Genomic DNA, 12,695 nt, shown 5'->3' on the forward strand with positions numbered 1-12,695 from the left:
CGTGTGTGTAGTGTATTTTATATATATATATATATATATATATATATATATATATATAAAACTAGATATGCATACAAATTCTTTTGGTGATTATTAAAAAAAACAATTGATTTCCAATTTTATTTTTATACCTTTCACAACTTAAATGAACTCATAACAAGGTTGCATAATATAATCAATGCCATAAAACATCAATCCAGAGGCAAAAGTGCTGAGGAAAAACTGGCATGCATAGGAGAACAAAACCTTGAGAGGAACCATCACTCAGCTGTTGTAACCCACCCTCCTCTGGTCAGGACATATTAAAAAGATTTATCTGCACTACTAGCTGTATGATTAATTGATAAGGACGGCAGTGAACTGCTTCAAGTCAGAACAAATATAACCAAAAGAAGCTGTTCTGTGTGACCACAAGGGGGCTGTGCAGAAGGCCAGCACTGATGCAAATAAATGACTGGATAACATTTAAGAACTTACCATCTGAAGACATCAGTTCATCAATGAGGTTAGAAACACCTGGAGGAAGAAGAAAAAGGCAAGTGTAAATGTTCTTCTTGAAAATACAAAAATAACCCTTTTTTTTCATTTTTAAATAACTGCTTTGGAAAAATCGTATATTGTTATAATGGAATCCATGTCACCTTCTCTCTCATCCCTCATTTCTTCCAGCATGGACTGCAGATCCTGACCCCCCATCTCCCTCTGCTGTTCTTCAGGACCACCTAGAGACCCCTGCATCAACAAACACTGACTGACAGGGGACTCAGAGTTGCATTCTTTAAAAAGAAAAAAGGAGAGAAGAAGAAAAATACACAAATAAAATCAGTCATATTCAAATGTTGTATAAAATCTGATATACAATACAGTTGAAAAGTTTGGGATCGGTAAGACTTTTTTGAACCCAAACTTTTGAACAGTAGTGTATATGGATGTATAATCATAAATAGAGTGGTTGGACAAAATAATGTGAACACCCATTATATATATAGGGGTTAATATATACACAATGTTTGTTTTTCACTGTAGCCTGCACAAATGATTTTTTATTTATCTTTTCATCTATATTCTCTAGTTTGTAAATCAGAGTAGTATTCATTGTGTTCAGCAGTGTTTAGTACAAGTGCTCTGTGAAATGGGTGATTTGTCAGACTTCCAAAAACAACAAATCATGGAAGCCTGTGTACCAGAAGCATCTGTAAACTTATTTTTGCATTTTAAGAACATCAGTCTTTACCATTTTGACTGTGTACACAAAACATAGCAAGACTTCATCAGTGAAGAATAGTGGTGGACAACTAAAAGTGAATGATAGGGACCATCAAACACTAAAAGCACTGTGTCCAAAACACAGAACTACTGCTACAAAGTGACAGCCAACCACAATATTCACCTCAAAGACTGTGTCTCCACAAAAAACCCACCACATATAGTTTCACAAAGCCAGCATCCACCAAAGAGTGTTATATGAAACAATTCTAAGAAGGTTGGAAGCTGTATTAAAGACAAATGGTGGCAAACACCTTTAAAAAGAAGTATTGCCTATTATTTCCTAGGTGTTCACATTATTTTGTTCAACTCCTGTATATAAATGTCATATATATTTAAGGATGATGTATGTAATTTTTTCATTGATGAAAAATGTTCTCCTATCCTATTTTTATATGCAGAGAGAATAATGACTGGTGCTACAAATATCAATCACACCTTAAGGAACGGGCATGTTTGAATAAAAGCAGTACCCATGTGCATGTCGGGTGACGTGGAGGACTGTGTGAGTTGGTGCTCTGCAGAGGGGCTTTTGAGCGGCCCACGCTTCAGGTCACAGAACTCCGCTGAAGAGATGGGGAATCTCTGCACTCCTGCTGGAGTACTAGGAGGAGTCGGCATGGCATAAATGTCATCTACAGGTGGCACGGGGACAACAACAGGCTTGGAGCAGCTCGTCTCTCTGTTTATCAGCATCACCTGGATGGGAGCCGAGTGACTTCGCAAGTTCACTTGGTACTTTTTCTGACCATTGTGGCCCTGAAACAACAAAAAAAAAGGCATGGAGATTATGAACAACCAAAAAATGCAAACAAAAGCAAATGAACACTTGTAAAAATAAATGTAAAATTCACTAAAATTATTCTCAAGGATAAATGGTGAATAAGCTCAAGGTTGGTGTAACGTACCATCTCAGGCACTGGGACCTCCAGTTGTGTTCCTGATGGTGCCATGACAGCTAAAAGAGTATCCCCACCGAATGCATCACATATGTCCTCATGCGTCACGTAGCTGTATGTATACAATGCTAAGGAACATGTACCAAGTGATAATGCAATCTATCTTTAATCCTTTTGTACATTTTTCCACATAGAAATGTACCCATGATACAGAGACAACATCACATGAGATGGGAGGAAAAAAAAACTATATTTCAGTATTTTGGTTGTTCATAATCTCCCAAGCAAACCCAATTTTTTTCAGGGGAACACAATATTTTTTCAAGAGCAAGCAAAACCATTAAAATGTGAGATGGAAAAAATTATAATTCAGTGCTTTTGCATTCTCCTGAGAAACATGCATTCATTTGCAAAAACACAAACTGAGGATTGACAAAATATGAGATGAGAGGAAAAACTATATTTCAATGGTTTTGCAATCGCAAGCAAAGTTTCTCGGGTGAATGCTTTCTTTTTTTATTGAGAGAGAGAGAGAGAGAGAGAGAGAGAGAGAGAGAGAATGAAGAAAAATTGTAATTCATTGCTTTTGTGTTCTCCCAAGAATCTTTGCAACTGAAAGCAAAATTTGATGAAACTTTTTTTATTATTATTTCAATGCTGTTGTGTTCTATCAAACAGACATGTATTTTCTTAAGGGGAGGCAATATTTTTTCCCAGAGAAGGCAAAAGGATTGATATATAATTTTCATATTTTTTCCATCACCATGTTCCCTTAAGAGGCTCTGTTCCATGACATTATAAGTTTTGAGATAAAAGGCTGAACTTTGCATAAACCACTTTAATCCAAAGAGGAATAACTGGTGGGGTAAGGCTTAGGAAACTCTAGCATGAACCCGCAATAGACTAGAGACTGGAAAAACTGGACTGGGGCCACTGAAACACCCAACAATAACACCTCACAGTCAAAGAAGGCCAGGTTATAGCACTCAGCATGTAATTAGGTGCACTCCTTTGACAATGGCATTTTTCTGGGACTGTTAATTACCAGGGGAACCAACCAAAAAATGGAAAAATATCAGACGAGAATAAAGACAAAACAACTTTTTCTGGCTGATACACTGCGAGTAAGGATATCTGCAGCTGGAGGGGTCTTCATTCAGGTGTTTGATGCTTTGTTGCAGACACGCTTTCTGCATGTCCAGTTCTCTCTCTTGAATCTCCAGATCAGCAATATTTGCCTTGAGAAGTTCTACCTGCTCAAGAACTTCCTGAGGCTGGCAGCCTGAACTCTCCCCTCTAATTAAGACAAGCAACTGCTTTAGAGAATGACACAACTCAAGCATATTACATTAATATGCGAAGAATGCACACAACATTACAATACGCATATAAAATATTAGGGAAACATTTGATAGCACATTGATAACTTCCCTAATCTTTATACTCACTTCCACTGAATGGTGTTTTTGGTCTTCTTTTCAATGAGCCCAATGCCTTCCAGAACATTGGTGATATCATAGATTCTCCTCTTCTGTTTGACTGCCAAACTGTCTGCAGCCTATGAAAATAATCACAATGTTATTTTCAGAGACCATCCAATCAGATAAGCGGAACTGGCTATTTAGGGGACCAAACAATAGCTTGGTTTGATATATAGATTGAAAATGGGTTTAGATAACTTAGTAGCTCTCGACCGTTATCAGGAGAGTTTATCATGTGTAAGTGTGCCATGATGATGAGCATGGGCAGGTGTGCTAGCACTGGTCACACCGACCTCATGCACCGAAATTCACATAATATCTCCATTGTCTGTCCTTGTATGACAGCTGATGGGAATATAATGGAAAGTAACAAAATGAGGCACATTCCAATTTGTTGTCCCATGATGTTTTTAAAGCAGAGGCACATATCCTCAAATATTTTTTTAAAATAACTCAATAAATTAAATAAAAAAAATAGTAATAAAACTAAAACTAATTAATAGTAATAAAACAAAAAAAAATTATATTTTTTTAAATAATAACTGAATTACTAAATGACGACGATGATGATGATGATGATGATGCAACACTGTTTCCTTACAAATCTACTGCATTAGAAATAGTCTAATTTTCTCAATTTTTACATAAAACGTATTTTGCATTCAATAGTATTAACAGCTGGTTATGTTACTGCATGAAAAAAGATCTAATATTTTATTTAATATGTGGAAAGAAGTATATCAATAAATAAACAAACAATAAATAAATAAGTTTTCAAAAATAAGTAAATAAATAGAAATAAAACCATTTTTTAAATTATTAACTAATATAATTACTCAATAATAATAATAATAATGATAATAAAAATAATAATATTAATGCAACTGTTACCGCACAAATCTACCACATTACAAAAGAAATGAAAAAATTCCTTAAATTAGAACAGCCCAAAATATCTTTATTATTATTCTAAATAATCTATAAATAAGTTTTACATAAAATGTATTTTGCATTCAATGGTAGTAGTGTTACTGCATGAAAAATATACAAGGTTAATATATATATTTCAAACCTCTCATTTAAAACTTATTTGAAACTATTTCTGGATGTTAAGCACCATTTACTGAAAGAAAACGTTTAAGGCCCTATTTTGCTCCACGTTAACGGAAAATAGCAGGAATGTCTCCAGTGGATTCATAGTGCGTCTCTGCTGCCTCAAGCGTCAGGTAACAAACACCTGCCGTGAGAGATTCCCACGGGTTTCTGTTCAAAGTCCCCTCTGTCACAATAACACGCCAATTCTATTCGCCCATTAAAACTTTTAACGAGCCAGACACGTATTTCTGTATATATCTAATCTGAGAGTAAAAGCCTCACAGGACAGCGAAAGTCCACTCAGGTACGAACAGTTTCTTTGTGTAACTCTTGACAGACGTCCTCGCAGAACAATCTGTCGAGTTTCATTCATTCATTCCGCCGCTTGTAAATGTATTTTAACCCACCACTTTGAGATCCAGCACTCCATCTTTGGCCTCTTGAAGCAGAGTAACGAACTTGACCGTGAGGAGACCCAAACTCTTCTCATGGCGACTGGACCCGTTCGGTGTCGTGTGAGGAAAACTCGCGCTGTTCGACTCAGCCATACCATCCAAACGCCCGGTGTTTTTAGGGATGCAATTCAAAAACTCCCTCTTTGTCTCGTTCAGAGGTATGGAGGTCTACCTCAGTTTTGTTAGTGACGGTGAGGGGGAGCAACAATCATCTCTTGCACTTATTTACCTCAGGCTACACTTCTACTGATGGCTCGAGGGTTTTTAAATGAGAGGAAATGACGTTGGATTACCGTTACTATGACAACGTCTCTGCTTGAGCGTTCGACTTCGAACAAGAGGTACATGCAACTGAAATGCTTTGAGAATTCGACACACTTTTAAATTTTAATATAATCCTCCAAAATTACAAAACAAACAGCGTAACAAGGAGTTAATAATTTAATTATACAATTTAAACAAAAAAAAAAAGCCTATGGTATATAAAAAAGTGCAGTATATATTGCTTTATGCTCAAGGTACAAACGTTTTAGAAAAAAGATACAAATATATGTGTGTATATATATATATATATATATATATTTATGAATGATTTTGTAATTAAAAAAAAAAGTTTCACAGTTTCTGCAATTTTCTATATAATTTGAAGCATAAAGCCAAAAAAAACAATAGGCAATACAGTAGGCTAGACACTCAGAAGTACAATAATTTCAGGATATGTTCTCAGCCAGACTGAGAGACATTGACATAAGTCTTGAAAAAGGCATCTTCCAAGTTTTTGTCTTTAGTTTGTAATGGATAGGAGGTTAGAAGTCTTTCAGCACTTGTGTGAGGCGTCTCATTTTCTCCTCCATTACCCTTTTATTACTCTCAGTTTCCTCAAGCAGCTGGCGCATTTCCTCCTCCACCTGGAGTACCTGTGGTTAAACAAAATAAACAAATAAATGTGTTCTTGAGAAAGCATTCTCCCAGTCAATCATCCAATTCATCAAGACATTAAATTAAAAACAACTCATTCTAGTCTGCTCACTTTGGTCTAGCAGTTTGCCTGCATGTACCAACACTAGCAATATAAATGACAATACAGTGAATCAATACATATAAATCAATACTTTAGTGGCGGTAATACCTTCTGGTTGGCCTTTTCTATTCGTTTCTGTTTGTCATTTGCAAGACTAAGTATTTCAGCTTGATGGGAAGCTTGCAGAGATTCCAGTTGTCTACGGAAGGCATCATCCACACTGTGAAGCTTCTCCACTGCCGCTCTAATTAAAAAAAAAAGTTTCAAATGTATACCACTGTATACTGTATATACTTCATTAGCCAAATTAGGGCCTGCTGCCCATCTCATACCGGTGTGCTTGTAAAGCCTTGTCTTTTTCCTCTATCAGTGCTCTCTCTTTGGAATCAAAACCCTCCTTCATTCGCTTCACCTGGCTTTCAAGCCTGTTCAACAGTTCTGCCTTTTCCTGCCATTTTTTACTTGAGGCCCTGCAAAATTACAAATATTTAACATATTACTAAGCAACTGTGTGATGCTGTGAGACATCAGCATACACCCTTTCAAACAATGACATACTGTCCATAATAATAAGTTAGGGTGAAAGCTTGGAATCATGAGATGTTTGCAGTTTAACCAGGGTTATTCCATACCTGTATGTCTCTTTAACCTCATCAAGCTCCGCCTCCTTATCAAGGAGCTGTTGTTTCAGCTCCTCCTTCCTGATGCTGAGCTGCTCCACTGTGTCTCTGAGCTCCACTGCAGAGGCCATTTCCTCCTCCAGCTGCTGCTTCAGCTTTCGCTGGTCCTGCACATTCTCATCACGAAGTTTACGGATCTGCTCATCTCGCTCCAGCAATGCCTATAGAAGCAACATGTCAGAGAAAAGTGAGCCAGGCGATGAAAACTGACACTATCACACATGAGATTTTTCTCTTAGACTATTTTATTTTGTACTTAATGCATTAAATTAGCAGATGTAATTACATATTTTTGATAGATTTGAACCACAATAAATATAAACTTTATTTCTATCTAATTTATATCTTAGTTTATAGTTTTTTTGAGTAAGTAGGACTTTACCTCTTTTAGTTTACGAATAGTCTCTGTCTGGTCATCAACAATCTTAGCTTTAATCCTGAGTGCATCATTGTCTCTCTCGTTCTGCTTCTTCTGCGATTCCAGTTCGCCTAACAAAACCTCAATTCTGGCCTCCAGTCGACCACGGTCCTGCGCTAAGGATGCACCTAAATAAATGGACAAATACAAAAATTAGCTATGTCTGGGTTATACGTTCTTAAAGTTTTCTTGAAGTTACTGAAGTACCTTGCTGTGCAAGTTCTTGGCCCCAGATCTTCCTCTCTGCCCGTAGTCCATCTATGACAGACTCGTGAGCAGTAAGCTGGGACAGCAGCTTGGACTTGTCCTTTTTCAGTAGCTCCACCTGTAGGTTAAATCGTTTATCGTCCTCTAACCTGGATTCCAATGAGTGTACACGGGTCTAGCATACAAAAACGGAGCATGTGATTTATAAAGCATTACTTAAGAAGTGATTGAAATCTGATATGTGATGATTTGACAAAAATCCACAAAGGACACAAAAAAATCAAGAACTTTTTGTAAGTAAAATCTTTTGGTCATACCTTGAACTCAGCGGCGGCTTCTCGCTTGGCTTTGAGGAGCTCAGCAATGCGTGTTTTCTGTTCTTTCACCATAGCTGTGAGCTCCTGCACCAAAGAGGCTGACTGCTTCTCTTTCTGCTGAGACAAGCTGAGACTTGACTTCACGTCTAAGAGTTCAGCAGATACCTGATCAAACCCTTCCTTTACCTACAAATCACAAACAAACACACACACACACACACACACACACACACACACACACACACAGTAAGGGTAACCAGTCTGAAAAATCTGGGGCTCGTGTCATTAACATTTTTGACATTTCAGGCAGTATTGTTAACTAAAACTATTCAACATTTTTGTTAACTGAAATACAGCTGAACAAAAATATAAATGTTACATAAAAAAACTGAAATAATTTTAAATTGAAGTACTAAACTTACTACTAACAGAAAAAAAATGAAATAAAAATAAAAACTATTCAGAAAAAATTAGGGAAAAAATGTATGACAAAAGAACAGAAAATAAAATATAAAAATATAAAATTATTCAAAATATTACTAAAAGCTATAATAGTACATACATAATACTAAAACAGCACTGATTTTAAATACTGCACTGACAATCACATCATTACTGTTGTTTATTTCTGTTTTCTCAAAGTCGATACATTTAACTTAAAAAGTTTTACAAATAACTGTTCTCCTCCTCAGCTGGTTCAAATTTAGCATCGATCCAAGCAAAAATGTAAATTGTTTGCGGTTTGTTTGTTTTTTCAGACTAAAAATATTACCCCACAATTTAGATTTACCTCTGAGAAACGCTTTGCCTCAATGGAGAGAGCCATACGAAATTCATCCTCTAGAGCAGCATACTGTCTCCTAGCATCAGAGATCTTCTCTTCCAAATCAGTCTGTTTCTGAGCAAATCTCTGCTCTATCACCACCACCTCTTTGGCTACAGCCTCCTTAAACTCAGTCCCACCAGGAAGCAGCCGCGTTGCAAGCTCTTTCCTGTCCCACAAAGTCAAACAGGTGAAAGATGAAACAGTTGAAATTTCCTGTTTGTAAACTGAACCATTTTCAGGCAGTCACTCTTTGTATAAAATGATCATGGACACGATTCCATGTGGTGCTTGTGTACCTGTGCATATCCTCCCTAGAAGTCAACAGTTCATGCAACTGCTGCATCTTCTCTTTGTGCTGTCGAGCCGATGCGCGGATTATTTCAACTTCCCTTTTTAAGGCAGATGCTTTATTCTCTAACTCCCGAGTCCTCTTCATCTGAAATAATATAGCAGGTCATTCGCTTTAAATGTTATATAGAAAACAATTTTATTTTGAAGAGTGTTTTTCACTTTATAAGTAGATAACTGCTCAAGTAGCAGCTTTCTCATGGCAGCCGTTCAAACACATGCAAAAGGTCAGGTGTAAATATTCCTCTAACACAATTCAAAGGATTCAAATGTCAAAAAGGAATTGAAACATGTTTGCAATTCAGCCATATGCCTGTATATTTATCTGGGAACTGCTTCTGGAACCATCCCACAGAAAATGCCCTTTAGATGACTACCAGTATTTCACTGTCTAAGCATTCTTGTAAGTAGGAATAGTTCTTGTCAGCTCAATGAAGACTGGATGTATGGTTCAGACATGAACCTGTGCCACTCTTTACAGTATACTGGAGCACTCAGTTCATGCTATGGATCCGTCACTACTGAAGATATGGACTGCAACTGTTCTACCTCTTCTGCACGCTGCTGGACCCTGAGGGCCTCTGCTTTGGTCATGCTGTCCTCCAGACTGCGCAGCGCCTTCTTGTGTTGGTCTTCCCGGTTGTGCACCTGCTCCAGCTGCTCTAACGTAGACCTGTATCTCTCCTCCAACTCCTGCAAACGAGTCTGCAATGCTGCCCGATCAGAGCGCTCTTTTAACAACATCTCCTTCAACCTAAAGGAATAAGACAGATCAGAGCTGCTTTTTCAAAATATCTTGGAAAATTCATTCTTTCACCATGCATATTCATGTACACTACCATTCAAAAGTTTGGAGTTTTGGAGAATTAGAATTTATTCCTGTGATGGCAAAGCTGAATTTTGAGCAGCCATTATTCTAGTCTTCAGTATCATGCGATCCTTCAGAAATCATTCTAATATGTTAGTTTGGTGCTCAAGTAACATTTTTTATTATTGTCAATGTTGAAAACAGCTGTGCAGCTTTTTGGAAACCATGATACATTTTTTTTTTTCAGGATTCTCTGATGAATAAAAAGGTCAAAAGAACAGCATTTATATATATATATAAATATCCTTACTGTCACTTTTGATCAATTTAATAAAACTTTGCTGAATCAAAATTGTCTAAACAGAAACCAAGCAGGGGCAGATAGAAGTGGAAAAGTACTGTAAAAAGGAGTGTAACTTCATGAAACAAACCATTTTTGTCAGCGGATGCATTATAAAGATATTTTTAGACCCCTTTTAGACTTCTTTCTGTGTGAGTTGACCTGAAAAATGCCAGTCAAAGAGAGACAGACAGAGAGACAGAAAAGAGAGGGATAGATATAGAAAAATAATGAAGAGGTCTCTCTATTGGACATGGCTATCCTTTCTCGATAATAAAGAGGAAAAAGAAAAGAGTGCATAGATGTGTGAGAGAAAGACAGGTGAGATCACTCTCTATATATATATATATATATATATATATATATACATATACATATATACATATATATATATATATATAAGGAAATGAGTCAAAAATAATTTTTTAAACCAAATACAATACAGAATATCTGAATGACACAAAGGCACAGCATGTTGCCGCTACATACTAGGCTACATCGCCGATACATTCCACAATAGTAATAAATTAATAACTCACTAAAACTTCTGTTTAATGACAATTAATACATGACACTATTACACTAATTTCACACACACTCAGCAGACGAAGAGTTAACAAAATAGACACTGGACTGTGAGGCGAGAGTCATTAGCAGCAAAGTGCTGCAGGGGTGGCAATTAGGATTGATTGATGATCTGCGGCAGACATGTGCCTGTCACCATGACTTTAATCTCCATTATAATTACGATTTATCACCAGACGGAGTGTGTGGGCTATAATATTAGAGCACAATATCAGGGCCGTCATCACGCCACAGAAACTGCCATGCAGGTGGGAAGGCAGAGCTTCATATATCAGGGCCCTGCACTAGGGTCTCTGGAAACTTCTAATAAAATTGAATTATACTCAAGTGTATTCAGATCCAACATTTCAGCTGGAGCTGACACCAATTAGGTGCAATACGTCAAACCAAAGATTCTCTCCAAACACTTGGATGGCTGAAGATTGTTAAGGTGTCCTTGATGGAAAAGAGTGCTTGAATGAGTGAGATAATAGATGTTGCAGCTAATTGCGTTTGTTGGTAATATATAAATATATATATTACTTTGACTCTCAACAGTAGGACTCTTAATTAGGCTGCTCAATTTGCATTAATTTTATTCACACTGGTTTCAATGCAAAAGTAAAACAGAACAAAGAGACAAAGTGAAACTATATTTCTCAATATTAACAGAGGACTCTACATGCCCTCACCTGTCTGTGTTGTGTAAGGCCAAACTTTGCAAGTCCTTTTCCTCGCTGGCTCGAGTCTGCAAGTTCTTGACCTGTTCAGAAAGTCTCTTTGCAGCCTGCTCTGCCTTCCAGCGCCGCTCGCGCTCCTGGTCTCGCTCTTCCACAATTGCCTGCATGTAAACACACGCACTTTACTCTTTGCAAATATTCATTTTGCTTAATAAAGAGAAATGTTGGACCTGTGCAGTGCAGTTTGCATACCCTGTAGGTTTCCTCTTGAGATTGAGCTGAGCTTTTGTTAGGACTGGCTTTGATGCTTTTAGGGCCCTTTTTTACAGACTCTGTGGTTTCAACCGTCCCAGAGCTCTGGACTGATGTCCTCCTACAGGGTACAAAAGTCTGCTTTGTGGACTTCTGCTTTTGTGTAATTGACACACTGCAATGGAAGTAAAAAAAACATTTCAGACTAGTAAAGGTGTGAGATTATTTAATATTTAATGTTATATATTAAAATTAAAAATAAATTAAAACATTGAAATGTGAAAATTATGTGAAACAAAAATGTAAACATGTGAATTGTCAAATTATTATTACAATTTAAAAGAACTGCTTTCTATTTTCATAGAAAAGTCATTTCTTCAGTCTTCAGCATCATATGATCCTTTATAAATTAATCTTTATGTATGTATTGGCATCACAGATATAAATTATATTGTAAAGTATGTTAAAAAAAAACAATACATGTATATATACACATATAGTTGGGTCCATATATACTTGGACACAGGCACAATTTTTATTATTTTAGCTGCTGACCAAAACATATTCAAGTTACAGTTAAATAATGAATATGGGCTTAATGTGCACACTCTGATCTTTAATTTGAATTAAAGACCTTTTATATTTAATCTAAAAAAAGCCAGACCACTTCTGGAAAAGCATTCTTTGGACGGCTGAAATTAAGATCAACCTGTACCAGAATGACGGGAAGAAAAAAGTATAAAGAAGGCACTGAAAAGCTCAGTTCCAAAGCATAGAACATCATCTTTGAAACATGGTGGAGCAGTGTGATGGCATGAGCATGCATGGCTTCCAGTGGCACTGGATTACTGGTGTTTACTGAAGATGTGACAGAAGACAGAAGCAGCCGGAAGAATTCTGCCAAATGCAGCAAAGTTGATTGAGTGGCGCGTCATAGTACAAATGGACAATGACCCAAAACATACAGCAAAAGCAACCCAGGGGTTTTTGAAGGTAAAAAAGTGGAATATTCTGCAATGGCCAAGTCAATCTCCTGAT

General features: G+C 36.9%; 2 protein-coding genes across 4 annotated transcripts in view; both read right to left on the minus strand.

The window, feature by feature from the left end:
* LOC107686091 (transcription factor E2F5-like) overlaps positions 1 to 5,529 on the minus strand; it is a 6,594-nt gene extending 1,065 nt beyond the window's left edge. Inside the window, exons 1-7 of the mRNA XM_016482929.1 lie at positions 5,149 to 5,529; positions 3,614 to 3,723; positions 3,300 to 3,461; positions 2,175 to 2,283; positions 1,740 to 2,025; positions 642 to 776; positions 478 to 516 (exon numbers count right to left, since the gene is read on the minus strand). Coding sequence (XP_016338415.1) covers positions 478 to 516; positions 642 to 776; positions 1,740 to 2,025; positions 2,175 to 2,283; positions 3,300 to 3,461; positions 3,614 to 3,723; positions 5,149 to 5,289 — 982 coding nt within the window. The 5' untranslated portion in view covers positions 5,290 to 5,529. The remainder of the gene's footprint in view (positions 1 to 477; positions 517 to 641; positions 777 to 1,739; positions 2,026 to 2,174; positions 2,284 to 3,299; positions 3,462 to 3,613; positions 3,724 to 5,148) is intronic.
* A 297-nt stretch (positions 5,530 to 5,826) lies between these two features.
* Positions 5,827 to 12,695, minus strand: part of LOC107686059 (leucine-rich repeat and coiled-coil domain-containing protein 1-like) — a 13,727-nt gene continuing 6,858 nt past the window's right edge. For all 3 annotated transcript variants that reach the window (XM_016482896.1, XM_016482898.1, XM_016482897.1), the window contains 12 exons: positions 11,658 to 11,832; positions 11,418 to 11,566; positions 9,563 to 9,767; positions 8,962 to 9,101; positions 8,630 to 8,831; positions 7,840 to 8,025; positions 7,523 to 7,697; positions 7,280 to 7,443; positions 6,850 to 7,058; positions 6,550 to 6,687; positions 6,326 to 6,461; positions 5,827 to 6,113 (listed from right to left, as the gene is read on the minus strand). In XM_016482896.1, coding sequence (XP_016338382.1) covers positions 6,003 to 6,113; positions 6,326 to 6,461; positions 6,550 to 6,687; positions 6,850 to 7,058; positions 7,280 to 7,443; positions 7,523 to 7,697; positions 7,840 to 8,025; positions 8,630 to 8,831; positions 8,962 to 9,101; positions 9,563 to 9,767; positions 11,418 to 11,566; positions 11,658 to 11,832 — 1,990 coding nt within the window. In that variant the 3' untranslated portion in view covers positions 5,827 to 6,002. The remainder of the gene's footprint in view (positions 6,114 to 6,325; positions 6,462 to 6,549; positions 6,688 to 6,849; positions 7,059 to 7,279; positions 7,444 to 7,522; positions 7,698 to 7,839; positions 8,026 to 8,629; positions 8,832 to 8,961; positions 9,102 to 9,562; positions 9,768 to 11,417; positions 11,567 to 11,657; positions 11,833 to 12,695) is intronic.

Source organism: Sinocyclocheilus anshuiensis, unplaced genomic scaffold, assembly GCF_001515605.1.
Source record: "Sinocyclocheilus anshuiensis isolate Anshui unplaced genomic scaffold, SAMN03320099.WGS_v1.1 scaffold930, whole genome shotgun sequence".
In the NCBI taxonomy this organism is placed as follows: Eukaryota; Metazoa; Chordata; class Actinopteri; order Cypriniformes; family Cyprinidae; genus Sinocyclocheilus; species Sinocyclocheilus anshuiensis.